Here is a 13149-nt window from a genome sequence, read left to right on the forward strand (position 1 = left end):
AGACTGTTCTAGTCAGATTGGAGGTGATATTGCCAAATATGATTTTTTGCTGTTGTACAGTGAAATATGTCAGCATTTGAAGATTTCCATAACCTGGTCAACTGGTGTTTTTCAACTGATCAATGCATGGTGTTACAGAATCATGTATAGTACAAGATCCATTCAAAGCACAAGGCAGATCAGTATATTTCAGTGTAACACAGTACAAAAAACTTATTGATATGATTTTAGATTTCATATTGCAATCTTTTTTTTTTTTTTTTGAGATGGAGTATCGCTCTTCTTGCTCAGGCTGGAGTGCAGTGGCGCGATCTTGGCTCACTGCAACCTGCGACTCCTGGGTTCAAGTGATTCTCCTGCCTCAGCCTCCCGAGTAGCTGGGATTACAGACATGCACCACCACATCCGGCTAATTTCATATTTTTAGTAGAGACGGGGTTTCTCCATATTGGTCAGGCTGGTCCCAAACTTCCTACCTCAGGTGATCCACCTGCCTTGGCCTCCCAAAGTATTGGGATTACAGGTGTGAGCCACTGCGCCCGGCTGTGCAACCAACTTTTAAGAAGTGAATTTTGGTGTAGTAGCAAAGAAAAATATCCCCCAATTATCAGAAAAGGGTATTAAAATACTCCTACTCTCATCAACTGTGAATTTGTGTGAAGCATATATAAAAATGCAGCTGCCATCTTCTGTTAAGCCAGACATTAAAGAAATGTAATTTATTTTTATTTTTAATTAAATAATTTAAAATAGTACTGCTCTTGTCACTTATTTGTTTTGGAAAATGTAGTTAATTTTTTCATAAGAAATTTTATATTAACAGGTAATGAGTATTATAGTTCTAAAATTAATAAATATAAAAATTTTTAAATCTTAATTTCTAATATGGTAAATATCAGTAGATATATCTATACAAATGGTTTTGGGATCCTTAATAATTTTTAGAAGTATAAAGGAATCCTGAGATTCAAAAGCTTGAAAACTGTAAATACAGTAAAAAGAATATAAATTTTTGTGTCATTAACTGTCCTGGTTTCTAGATATGTAATTTTGGAAAATAACTACTATTAGGTCTATTTTTCTTCTTGAGAAATAGAAGTAATATTTGTTTCATAGGATTATTGAGCAAATTAAATGAATAAGGTATCACAAGTATACAGCATAGTGCCCAACACATTTAATAGATACCCATGAAATGCCAGCGATTCTATTGATTATTTGTATTTATTTATTCTTTTTTTTTTTGAGATAGGGTCTCACTCTGTCATCCTGGCTGGAGTGCAATAGTGTGACCATGACTCTATGCAGGCTTGACCTCCCACTGTCAGGCAATCCTCCCACCTCACCCTCCTGAGTAGATGAGACCACAGGCATACCACACTACCATGCCCAGCTTATATATATATATATATATTTTTTTTTTGAGATGGAATCTCGCTCTGTTGCCCAGGCTGGAGTGCAGTGGCATGATCTTGGCTCACTGCAACCTTCGCCTCCTGGGTTCAAGCAATTCCCCGTCTCAGCCTCCCGAGTAGCTGGGACTGCAGGCGCCTGCCACCACACCTGGCTAATTTTTGTATTTTTAGTAGAGACAAGGTTTCACCTTGTTGCTCAGCTGGTCTTGAACTCCTGACCTCAGGTGATCTACCCGCCTCGGCCTCTGAAATTGCTGGGATTACAGGCGTGAGCCACCGTGCCCAGCCCCCAGCTAATTTTTAAAAATTATTGTTTGCAGAGACAAGATCTCCCTATGTTGCATGGACTGGTGTTGAATTCCTGGGCTCAAGCAATCCTCCCACCTCAGTGTTCCAAACTGTTGGGAAACAGGCTTGAGCCACTGTACCGGCCAGTGTTTTTTACATATTTTAAAATTAAAGTCAGCCTGGTGTGGTATCTCATGCCTATAATCCCAGCACTTTGGGAGGCTGAGGTGGGCGAATCACTTGAGGCTAGGAATTTGAGATTGGCCTGGCCAACACAGTTTTGCTAAACTCTTTCCCTACTAAAAATACAAAAATTAGCCAGGCATGGTGGTGCACGCCTGTAATCCCAGCTAGTCAGGAGGCTGAGGCATGGGACGCTGAGGCACAGGAGGTAGAGGCTGCAGTGAGCCGAGATGGCATCACTGCACTCCAGGCTGGGCAACAGAGAGACTTTGCCACAAACAAACCAACCTACCTAAAAGCTAAAGTGGTCTTAATATTACTGGATGTTTTTCACTTGTTCAACAAAACAGTTTGATTTAGTTTATCAAGTTAGAATGAAGGCGTTCAATTTCAGATTTAAAAAGTATGTATGAAAAGTTGATAGCAAAGTTTATTTCATGTTTTTATAATCCTTTGTGTAATAAATTAGCTTAAGCAGCAGGTTGAGGACACAGAAAACTGAGGAGATATTAGATGGAGGTAACTAGGATATTGGAGCACTTAGTTTTATGATATACTTGGTGGATACAGTAAATTCACTATTAGCCAGGTGGTGATGATGATGATTTTGCCATTTAAAATACTGAATTAGCACAGCATCATATTTAGCATCATAGTAGAAGGTATTTCTGTTTATATTCTTATCTGTAAAAAGAGGGATTGAATTGTTGAACTGACTTCTAGTTCATAAATCTTGTGATAATATGATTAAAATTTGGACTTGTAATGGAAGGTTTCATTTGTAACTTCAGTAGGTACTGATGCTTTTACCCCCTCTTTTCTCTGTGTTCTTGAGGGGTTAAGAAAACAAAGGATAATTATCCAGGAACATGGACACCTTGACTTCTTCACCTAGGTTATCTGTCTAGACTCTGGTGGACACTCCTTGACTTAAATTCAAAAATTTTTTGAATAGATATTATACTCACATGCTTTAGAATTCTTAAAAATAAAAGGATACATTTTAAGTTTGCCTTTCACCAATCTCTACCTATCTAGTTCCCCTCCTGGGCAGCAACTAGTGTTATCAGTTCCTTATGTGTGTGTGTGTTTCTTTGTGTTTTTTTTGTTGTTGTTGTTGTTGTTTTTTTACCATTTGGAGCATGGTACTTCTTTTTCTTCCTGAAACATAGAGAAGTGAAGAAAGGGAACTGTTGCCACCTCTTCCACTATTGAGACAAAAAGAGATATTCAGGAATTTATACATTTGATTGTAAACGTCTTTTCTTTTTTTTATTTCCCCCTCCACCGAGTTGGAGTCTCGCTCTGTCGCCCAGGCTGGAGTGCAATGGGCGATCTTGGCTCACTGCAACCTCTGCCTCCCAGGTTCAAGTCATTCTCCTGCCACAGCCTCCTTAGTAGCTGGGATTACAGGCATGTGCCACCATGCCTGGCTAATTTTTGTATTTTTAGTAGAGATGGGGTTTCAACATGTTGGTCAGGCTTGTCTCGAACTCATGACGTGATCTGCCCGCTTCTGCCTCCCAAAGTGCTGGGATTACATGCATGAGCCACTGCTTCAGGCTCATCTCTTCTTTTTTACTGCCAAATGTGTATCTCCAGCCTATACTTCTCTTTTGAATTCTAGATTTTGTATTCGTCTTCACTTGGAATCTCAGAGTTGTTTTAAAATTAACTTGTCCAAATTGGAATTACCATTTTCTGCCTCCTCCCCTTTCACCTGGCCACCCATTCTTTTAAATTACATCGTCAACTATCTAGTTGCTCAAGCCAGTCACTGAGATCATTCTTTGTTTCACCACTTCTTACTCCCTATACACATATAATTAGCAAGTTATTTTGAACCAGTCTACTTCTGTCTCTTCTGCCCCCACATTGAGACTGACCAATTTTAATTATATTTTTTCCTGGGAATGTTGTATCAGACTTGTAACTGGTCTCCCTGTGTCCCCTTCCAATCCATTCTCTACATGAGAACAAGAATGATTTTAAAATGTAATTTGTATCATGCCACTTTCCTGCTATAGTAAAGTAAAATATGTATACCTTTCAGATAGATGAAAAAACAAAATGGAATAATAATAATTGTCAATCTGGAGGAAGGTAAGAAGGATGAGCAAAAGGAATATAGAACAGGCAGGACAAATAGAAAACACAAAAAGGGGCTGGGCTGGCGGTGGTGCACACCTGTAATCCCAGCACTTTGGGAGGCTGAGGCAGGCAGATTGCTTGAGGTCAGGAGTTCAAGACCAGCCTGGCCAACATGGTGAAACCCTGTCTCTACTAAAATACAAAAATTAGCTGGTGTGGTGGCGCATGCCTGTAATCCCAGCTACTCGGGAGGCTGAGGCAGGAGGATCTCTTGAACCTGGGAGGCGGAGGGTGCAGTGAGCCAAGATCGCACCACTCCATTCTAGCCTGGGTGACAGAGTGAAACTCCATCTCAAAAAAAAAAAAAAAAAAAAAAACAACACAAAAAGGATGCAGATTTAGACCCTGATATATCAGTAAGTATATATGAAACTGGATTAAATGCTTCAGTTAAAAGACAAATACTGTCTTACTGTAGGATTAAAAACACCCAACTGCATGCAGTTGGAGATGTATCTAAAACATCAGGATGTTAAAAAGTTGAAAGTAAGAGGATTGAAAAATATATTCCATGTGAATACCAATTCAAAAAAGTTGGTATAGTGGTAATGGTGTTAATATCCTAATAGGTTTTTTTTTTTTTTTGAGATGGAGTCTCACTGTGTCGCCCAGGCTGGAGTGCAGTGGTGTGATCTTGGCTGACTGCAACCTCCACCTCCTGGGTTCAAGTGATTTTCCTGCCTCAGCCTCCGGAGTAGCTGGGACTACAGGTGCACACCACCACAACTGGTTAATTTTTGTATTTTTGATAGAGACGGGGTTTCACCATATTGGCTAGGCCGGTCTCGAGCTCCTGACCTCGTGATCTGCCTGCCTCGGCCTCCGAAAGTGCTGGGATTACAGGCATGAACCACCGTGCCCGCCCCCTAATAGGTTTTAAAACAGAAAACATTATCTGAAAAAAAGGTGCATGTCTCACAACGAAAAGTGGTTCAATTAACAAAGAATCTATGAAGATTTTAAGTTTGATTGCACTTGATAACATGGCTTCAAAATATATCAAGCAAAACTTGCTAGAATTATAAGAAGACATAGAAACCCCAATTATAGTGGGAGATTTTTAACATTCCTCTCTTTGTAACCAAACAAACCAACAACAACGCCGACAAATCAATAAGGATATAAAAATCATGAACAACACCATTAAAATGGATCTAGTAGATTTATATGAAATGCTGAACCCAACAACTGCAGAATAAAAAGTTGTTTTTTTTTTTCAAGGATATAGACAGCATTTACAAAAATTGGTCAGACTCAACCATAAAGCAAATCTCAACACATTTCAGACGACTGAAATTACACTGCCCGTTCTCTGATTGCAATGCAGATAAGCTAGACATTTTTAAAAAGGTAGATATATTAGGAAAACGGCTGAAATATCAATCATCAAATCTGTTTTAATAAATTAGAAGAACAATTTTAAGTTGCTTAATTTCCCATTTTGAGTTTATTTTACCCAAATAAAATAGAAGTAATAAAAGAGCAGGAATGATTAAATTAGAAAAATAGAACAACAAAGCCAACACTTTGTTCTTTGAAAAGATGAATAAAATGAATAGGCCAGGCACAGTGACTCATGCCTGTAATCCCAGTATTTCGGAAGGCCGAGGTGGGAGGATTGCTTGAGTCCAGGATTTTGAGACCAGCTTGGGCAACATAGTGAGACATCTCTACTGAAAATTTAAAAAAAATATTAGTTGGGTGTGGTGATGTGTGCCTGTAATCCCAGCTACTTGGGAGGCTGAGATGGGAGGATCACCTGAGCCTGGAAGGTTGAGGCTGCAGTGAGCCATGATTTTGCCACTGTACTCCAGCCTGGGTGACAGAGCAAGACCCTGTTTCAAAAATAATAATAATAATAATAAACAGACTGATCAAGAGAAAAAGAAGGCACAAATAACAGATATTAGGAATGAGAAGTGGTACATCAGTATAAATTCAAAGGTCATAGTATATCATTAATGGATATTTCGAACAAATTTTATGCCAATAAATGAAAATAGATAAACAATGCTAGAAATATTTAGTTTGTCAGAATGCACATATAAAGGAATTAGAGGGCCAAGCGCAGTGGCTCACGCCTGTAATCCTAGTATTTTGAGAGGCCAAGGTGGGCGGATCACTTGAGGCCAGGAATTCGAGACCAGCCTGGGCAACATAGTGAAACCCTGTCTCTAATAAAAATCCAAAAATTAGCCGGGTATGGTAGTGGGCACCCGTAATCCCAGCTACCCGGGAGGCTGAGGCAGGAGAATTGCTTGAACCCGGGAGGTGGAGGTTCCAGTGAGCCGAGATCCACTCCAGCCTGGGTGACAAGAGGGAGACTCCGTCTCAAAATAAATAAATAAATAAATAAATAAATAAATAAATAATAGCTCAAAGTAAAGCTTTGGTTTTGGCATAGCTGGTGTTGACCTTTTGTTTTTAGCACCAAATTGTCAACAAGTTTGTTTGCTTTTTTTTTTTTTTGAGACAGGGTCTCACTTTATTGCCTAGGGTGGAGTGCAATGCCGCCATCTCGACTCACTGCAACCTCCGCCACCCGGACTCAAGCGATTCTTCTACTTCAGCCTTCCGAGTAGCTGGATTACAGGTGTGCGCTACTACACCCGGTATTTTTAGTAGAGACGGGGTTTTTCCTTGTTGGCCAGGCTGGTCTGAACTCCTGACCTCAAGCGATCTGTTCACCTCAGCTTTCCAAAGTACGGTGACTGTAAGCGAGAGCCACTGCGTCCAGCCAAATTTGTTTGCTTTTTGGGACTACTTTTAGGTCTTGGTAAATTATCATCGAATGTGAATGCAAACTTAGGAAATTTAGTTCAATATTTTGAAAAAAAGGAAGAGGACTTCATTCTAGACCAATCAAATTGGAAATTATTACTTGCTCATGTTGGGTTTTTTTTAACCTTGTATTATGCTGAAGACTGAAGGCACTGAATAGTTTATGAATCTGACCCACAGATGGCTCCTAATGTATCAGTGTATAACTGTGCTTAAAATTGTTTTTAAGGGCCGAGCGTGGTGGCTCAATCATGCCTGTAATCCCAGAACTTTGGGAGGCCGAGGCGGGCGGATCACCTGAGGTCAGGAGTTTGAGATCAGCCTGGCCAACATGATGAAACCCCATCTCTACTAAAAATATAAAAAGTAGCTGGGCGTAGCGGCACTCGCCTGTAATCCCAGCTACTCAGGAGGCTGAAGCAGGAGAACCACCTGAACCCCGGAAGCGGAGGTTGCAGTGAGCCCAGATTGACCTCTACACTCCAGCCTGGGCAACAGAATGAGACTGTCTCAAAACAAAACAAAACAAAACAACAACAACAACAAAAAACGTTCTTAAGCATTTTCATTTTATTTGAACTGAACATATTAGTTAGTAGTAGTAGGAAAACTGTGCTTTACTGAGAGTTCCTAATGTGGAAAATTCGCTTGAGTGTCTCTATACGTCCTTTGCAGAAAGTGAAAAATTGCGGACATAGAGTTGTTTGCGAGGGGAGGGGTGGTTTCTTTAATATCTTCATGAGATAGGTATGCAATTTCTACATGGGAGGAGACAGAAACCAGTTTTACTAAATTCGTATATAAAACTGCCTATAATGAAAGATGCTTTTCTTTTTTTTGTGTGAGACGGAGTTTTGCTCTTGTTGCCCAGACTGGAGTGCAGTGGCACCATCGCGGCTCACCGCAACCTCCGCCTCCCAGGTTCAAGCGATTCTCCTGCCTCAGCCTCCTCAGTAGCTAGGATCACAGGCATGCATCATCACCCCTGGCTAATTTTGTATTTTTAGTAGAGATGGAGCTTCTCCATGTTGGTCAGGCTGGTCTTGAACTCCCGACCTCGGGTGATGCGCCCACTTTGATCTCCCAAAGTGCTGGGATTACAGGCGTGAGCCACTGCACCTGGCAGAAAGATGCTTTCCGTCATTGCGTATTTCATATTAAAGTACTAAGTACCAATGGAAATTTGTACCTCCAGTTCTTATTTCTGAAAAGCATAATGTGACTTGTATCTCCAAATCTGCCTTGTTTTTTTGTCCCTAGTTAAGATAAAGAGATTTTCTGTAATCCAGGGTTTTGTTTTGTTTTTGGTAAAATTGCTTACAGATATGAGTTTATTTTATTTATTTATTTTGAGACAGAGTTTCACTCTTGTCGCCCAGGCCGGAGTGCAATGGGGTAATCTTGGCTCACTGCAACCTCTGTCTCCCATGTTCAAGCAATTCTCCTGCCTCAGCCTCCCAAGTAGCTGAGATTACAGGCGGGTGCCACCATGCCTGGCTAACTTTTGTATTTTTAGTAGAGATGGGGTTTCACCATGTTGGCCAGGCTGGTCTTGAACTCCTGACCTCAAGTGATCTGCCTGCCACTTTCCCAAAGTGCTGGGATTACAGGCGTGAGCCACCGTGCCTGGCCATGGAGATGACTTTAGTGTAGTGAATTTCTTTGTGCTGTTTTCTAAATTTTGCTCAAAATAGTATTTTGCTGACTTTGCCAACAATTCCCATTCCATTCTGCCTTTATTGAGCAAAAGTGTGTGCGTGTGTGTGTGTGTGTGTTTTAATCATGGCCGATCTCTTGTCAAGCTAAGAGGAAACTGGAATTTATCACATGCACATCTCTTATTTCATCCTGCATATGATCCCTTGATAATGTTTAGCTTATTATTTTGGTCGTAATTAATGTGATGACTTCTGTAAAATTGCTAATATGTGAAATTTAGCAAATTTATTTACTAACTTTTTAATTTCAAATATTACTGTTGATTTAATATTTAGATCATAAGTGTGGCTTAGGGTATCATTTTGAAATTAACTTAGTCATTCTATAACAACAACTATAGGATGTAGTGCAAACTTCATAGCACAGCTTTCAAGTCTTTTTCTTTTGCTCATCATTCCAATTTCATTCTTTACTGTTTTCTATAACTTCTTCACTCCCACTAATAACTTTTTGTTTGTTTCCCAAATATAAATTGCTCCTGCACTTGAGTGTGATTTGGATAACTTAAAAAAAAAAAATCTGGAATGCTAGCCAGTGTTGCTTTTGTTCACCTACAGATTTCTAACAAATTATTTAAGGCTCATTTCATTGTGGTCCATTCTTCAATATTTAATTCTCTGCAAAGTTATGAGCCCTGCACTATGTTCCACAGTCAGGCTATCCTCCCTTCTATTTAATAAATAATAATTATTATTTATTTTCATATTTGTCTAACAGAAGACTTTCTGAACAACTTGAAGAGTGGGATTCGGTCTTACTGATTTTTGTCCCCAAGGATGACTAGATATTTAAATTGTTTGCTAAATGAACAAAGAATAATGTGAAAGAGAAATTAGCAGCAAAAGGAATCTGTGAAATCTGTTTGAAAAATAAATCTCAAAATGAATATCCTTTTTTTTGGAGGGGTTGGGGAGTACATTGTACTCAGAAATCATGGTATCTTCTGACTTCAAATTTACTATATAAGCAATATTATTTTGCAGTCACAGTATTTTTGCTTAAAATCTGCTAGTGAAATTTCTGGAGGAACTGAAACCACTTTTAAGTAAATGTTCTTATGTTTTGACACCTTCTAATTTATTTATTTTATTTTTTTTTAGGAAATACTCCTTTACACCTTGCTGTGATGTTAGGAAATAAAGGTTAGTAGATCTTTTCTTTTTTATGGTTAACTTCATTTAGGTATAGTCTGTTTAAACTTTTTAAGATCAATTTTGTCTTTTGAGTTTTTAAAAACTCACTTATTTTATTTGTTAATTGAACTTGGAATTCAGTATATTGAAATTAGTAAATATTTTCTTGTTTTCCATAGCCCTTTTTAAAGTGTTGGTGGAAATCCTGTACTAATTTTTATGTCTTTTGAGACTATATTTTTTCCCCTTACTTGGTGGTTTTATCAAGCAGGAATTTATAATTTTAGAAGATTTATTTCCAAATATTAAGATTCATTAATTATTATACTTTTCATATTAGAGTTTTATATGATTTTTAATACATAATATTTTATATCTCTAAAGTCATAAGTTGAGCCTTTTGTATGGTAGATAATTGCAAAAACTTAATACTTGTTTATTAAGTATTTGTTAAAGTATTCATTCTTTAATTAAAAAAACCTTATAGGCAGGTGATTTAAAAGATACCTACTTTTGTAGGTTATTCCTAAGTGCAGTAAAACTTCAGTTATTTGGATCCCCAGTTATTCTGGAAAGTGAGGATTTTAGATAGCTGAATAGCAATCCTTTGAGTACTAGATTTTTATATTTTAAATGTGTTTGATAGAATTTTTTTTTTTTTTTTTTTTGAGACAGAGTCTTGCTCTGTTGCCTGTTCTAGAGGGCAGTGGTGCAGTCTTGGCTCACTGCAAGCTCTGCCTCCCGGGTTTAAGCAATTCTTCTGCCTCTGCCTCCTGAGTAACTGGGACTACAGGCACGTGCCACCACGCCTGGTTAATTTTTTGTGTTTTTAGTAGAGACGGGGTTTCGGCATGTTGGCCAGGCTGGTCTTGATCTCCTGACCTCATGATCTGCCTGCCTCAGCCTCCCAGAGTGCTGGGATTACAGGTGTGAGCCACCGCACCCAGTCAATAAAATTTTTTAAAGAAATATTATTGTATATTTTTAAACAGGCTAATGAACTTCTGTTAAGATTTTTTTTTCAAAGATCTAGAAGTATCATTATGAACATCTGTTGTTGTTATATGGTATAATGTATCTGTCAATGTAAACATTTGATCTGAATGTCTACTGACCTAGGGATATTGTTAGAACTTGTTTTTATTTTATTTTATTTTATTTACTTATTTATTTTAAGACAGAATTTCACTCTTATTGCCGAGGCTGGAGTGCAATGGTGCAATCTCGGCTCACCACAATCTCTGCCTCCCGGGTTCAAGTGATTCTCCTACTTCAGCCTCCAAAGTAGCTGGGATTATAGGCATGTGCCACAACGCCCGGCTAATTTTGTATTTTTAGTAGAGATGGGATTTTTCCATGTTGGTCAGACTGGTCTTGAACTCCCGACCTCAGGTGATCCGCCCTCCTTGGCCTCCCAAAGTGCTGGGATTACAGGCATGAGCCACCGCGCCTGGCCTTTATTTTATTTTTGAAACATGGTCTCGCTCTGTTCCCCAGGCTGGAGTGCAATGATGCGATCATGGGTCACTGCAGTCTTGAACTCCCTAGCTCAAGTGATCCTCCTGCCTCAGCCTTCAGGGTGGCTGGGACTATAGGCACATGCCACCGTGCCCGGCTAATTTTTTAATTTTATGTAGAGACAGGTTCTCCCTGTGTTGCCCTGGCTTGAACTTGTATTGTTGAAAAACAAAGTTATTTTGCTAGTTTGATTTTTAAGTCCAAATGTTTAAATGAAGCATATGATCTGCAGGATAGTATAATTTTTATTTTACAGACAGGGTCTTGCTCTGTTGCCCAGACTTGGGTATAGCAGTGCGATCCTAGCTCACTGCGACTTCAAACTCCTGGGCTCAAGTGATCCTCTCGTCTCCAACCTCCCAAGTAGCAAGGACTAGAGAGGCACATGCCACCATACCTAACTAACTTTTAAATTTATTTTTAGAAATGAGGTCTTGCTATGTTGCCCAGGCCATTCTCAAACTCCTGGCCTCAAGCAATCCTCCCTCCTGGGCCTCCCAGAGCACTGGGATTACAGATGTGAGTCACTGTGCCTGACATTAATTTTTATTTTAATTCTATAAAATTGGTGATTCAAATCTGTATCTTCAATGTTATAGTTATGGCTTTTTTTCTTCTTCTTCTTCTTAACAAGGAAGATTAACTAGAGTAACTTCTAAGTAAAGAGATATTCATTAAAAGGCTACATATTAGAGAAACTCAAGAAGTAGGGGCCAGCCAGGTCTCAGGAAGAGTGGGAACCAAGATGGTTGGAGGAATCAGTCATTCTCCTATCTATTTCCTTATCATCTTTCAATCTCTTAAGGTGTGTCTGCTGTTCTGTATATCTGCAGTATTCTCCTTTTTCATGATTGACTTTTTCTGTTTACTGAAATTGAACAGACCTAAAATAATTCTTTTAGGATCCTAAGTTTTAGTGACTTTCTGGTTTCAGTGTTCACTACTAACTAGACGGGTTTCTTAGGTTCCCAAATTTCTGAGCAAAAAGTTTGATTGGTCCAGTTTATCTCAAGCCAAGCCACAAGTGTTGGGTGATGGCGGACTTATTAATTATCTGTCTTTAAGATAGGTATTTGCTTCTGCGAAATTAGTGTTAGCTAGACTGACTTGGGTGAGATTTGGGGGTAGGAGAGGGAATCAGGAATACAGAGGAAGTATGTTTACTTTAGCAGAAATGTACATAGGGCAGGCCATGATTGACATCTCTAGCAACCTTGGTGAAAATATGTCAGATATAGTCAGCTGAATCTGATCAATAAAAACTTACGCTTTTTTTTTTTTTTTTTCCCAAAGAACATTGGATTGGAACTTTAGAAAATAACTATAATTTATTATTTACGGTATACCAGATGCTTTTCCTAGTACTTTACATGTATTTACTAATTTAACTCTTACAACAACCACGTGAGTGAAGTACTATTATTATCTCTATTTTATGGAAGAAAAACAGCCCCAAAACTTGCCTAAAGTAGCCAAGTTTCAGTTTCAACTTGGGAGTGCCCGGCTCTAAAATCTGTTTTAACTGTGTATTGCTTTGCCCTCTTTTTCACTAAGAACCATTCAGAAAGGTCTAAAGTTGGCCAAGATGCAGCTTGCCAAATCTGATTGCTATTCTGGAATCCTTCCTAATTTAGCACTTTAGTAGTTAATATGGATTTACCAGGATTTGAATGTGAAATGAAGCCTATCTGCCATCTCTGGTTTAGGGTTCTAATTTTATTTTTCCACTCAAATATATTCTGACAGAGGGTATTCTAATTTTAGATAGATGTACTATTATGCTTCATCATATGTTTGTATCAGCCTGTTTTAAAATGTATTTCAGCCAGGCGTGGTGGCTCACATCTGTAATCCTAGCACTTTGGGAGGCCGAGGCGGGCAGATCACTTGAGGTCAGGAGTTTGAGACAGCCTGGGCACCATGGCAAAACCCCGTCTCTACTAAAAATACAAAAGTTAGCC

At 38.9% G+C, this 13149-nt stretch overlaps 1 protein-coding gene across 2 annotated transcripts in view; it reads left to right on the forward strand.

The window, feature by feature from the left end:
• ANKRD13C (ankyrin repeat domain 13C) overlaps nucleotides 1-13149 on the forward strand; it is an 88368-nt gene that overhangs the window by 10574 nt on the left and 64645 nt on the right. For both annotated transcript variants that reach the window (XM_007978310.3, XM_007978311.3), the window contains exon 2: nucleotides 9638-9679. In XM_007978310.3, coding sequence (XP_007976501.2) covers nucleotides 9638-9679 — 42 coding nt within the window. The remainder of the gene's footprint in view (nucleotides 1-9637; nucleotides 9680-13149) is intronic.

This window comes from Chlorocebus sabaeus, chromosome 20 (assembly GCF_047675955.1).
Source record: "Chlorocebus sabaeus isolate Y175 chromosome 20, mChlSab1.0.hap1, whole genome shotgun sequence".
In the NCBI taxonomy this organism is placed as follows: domain Eukaryota; kingdom Metazoa; phylum Chordata; class Mammalia; order Primates; family Cercopithecidae; genus Chlorocebus; species Chlorocebus sabaeus.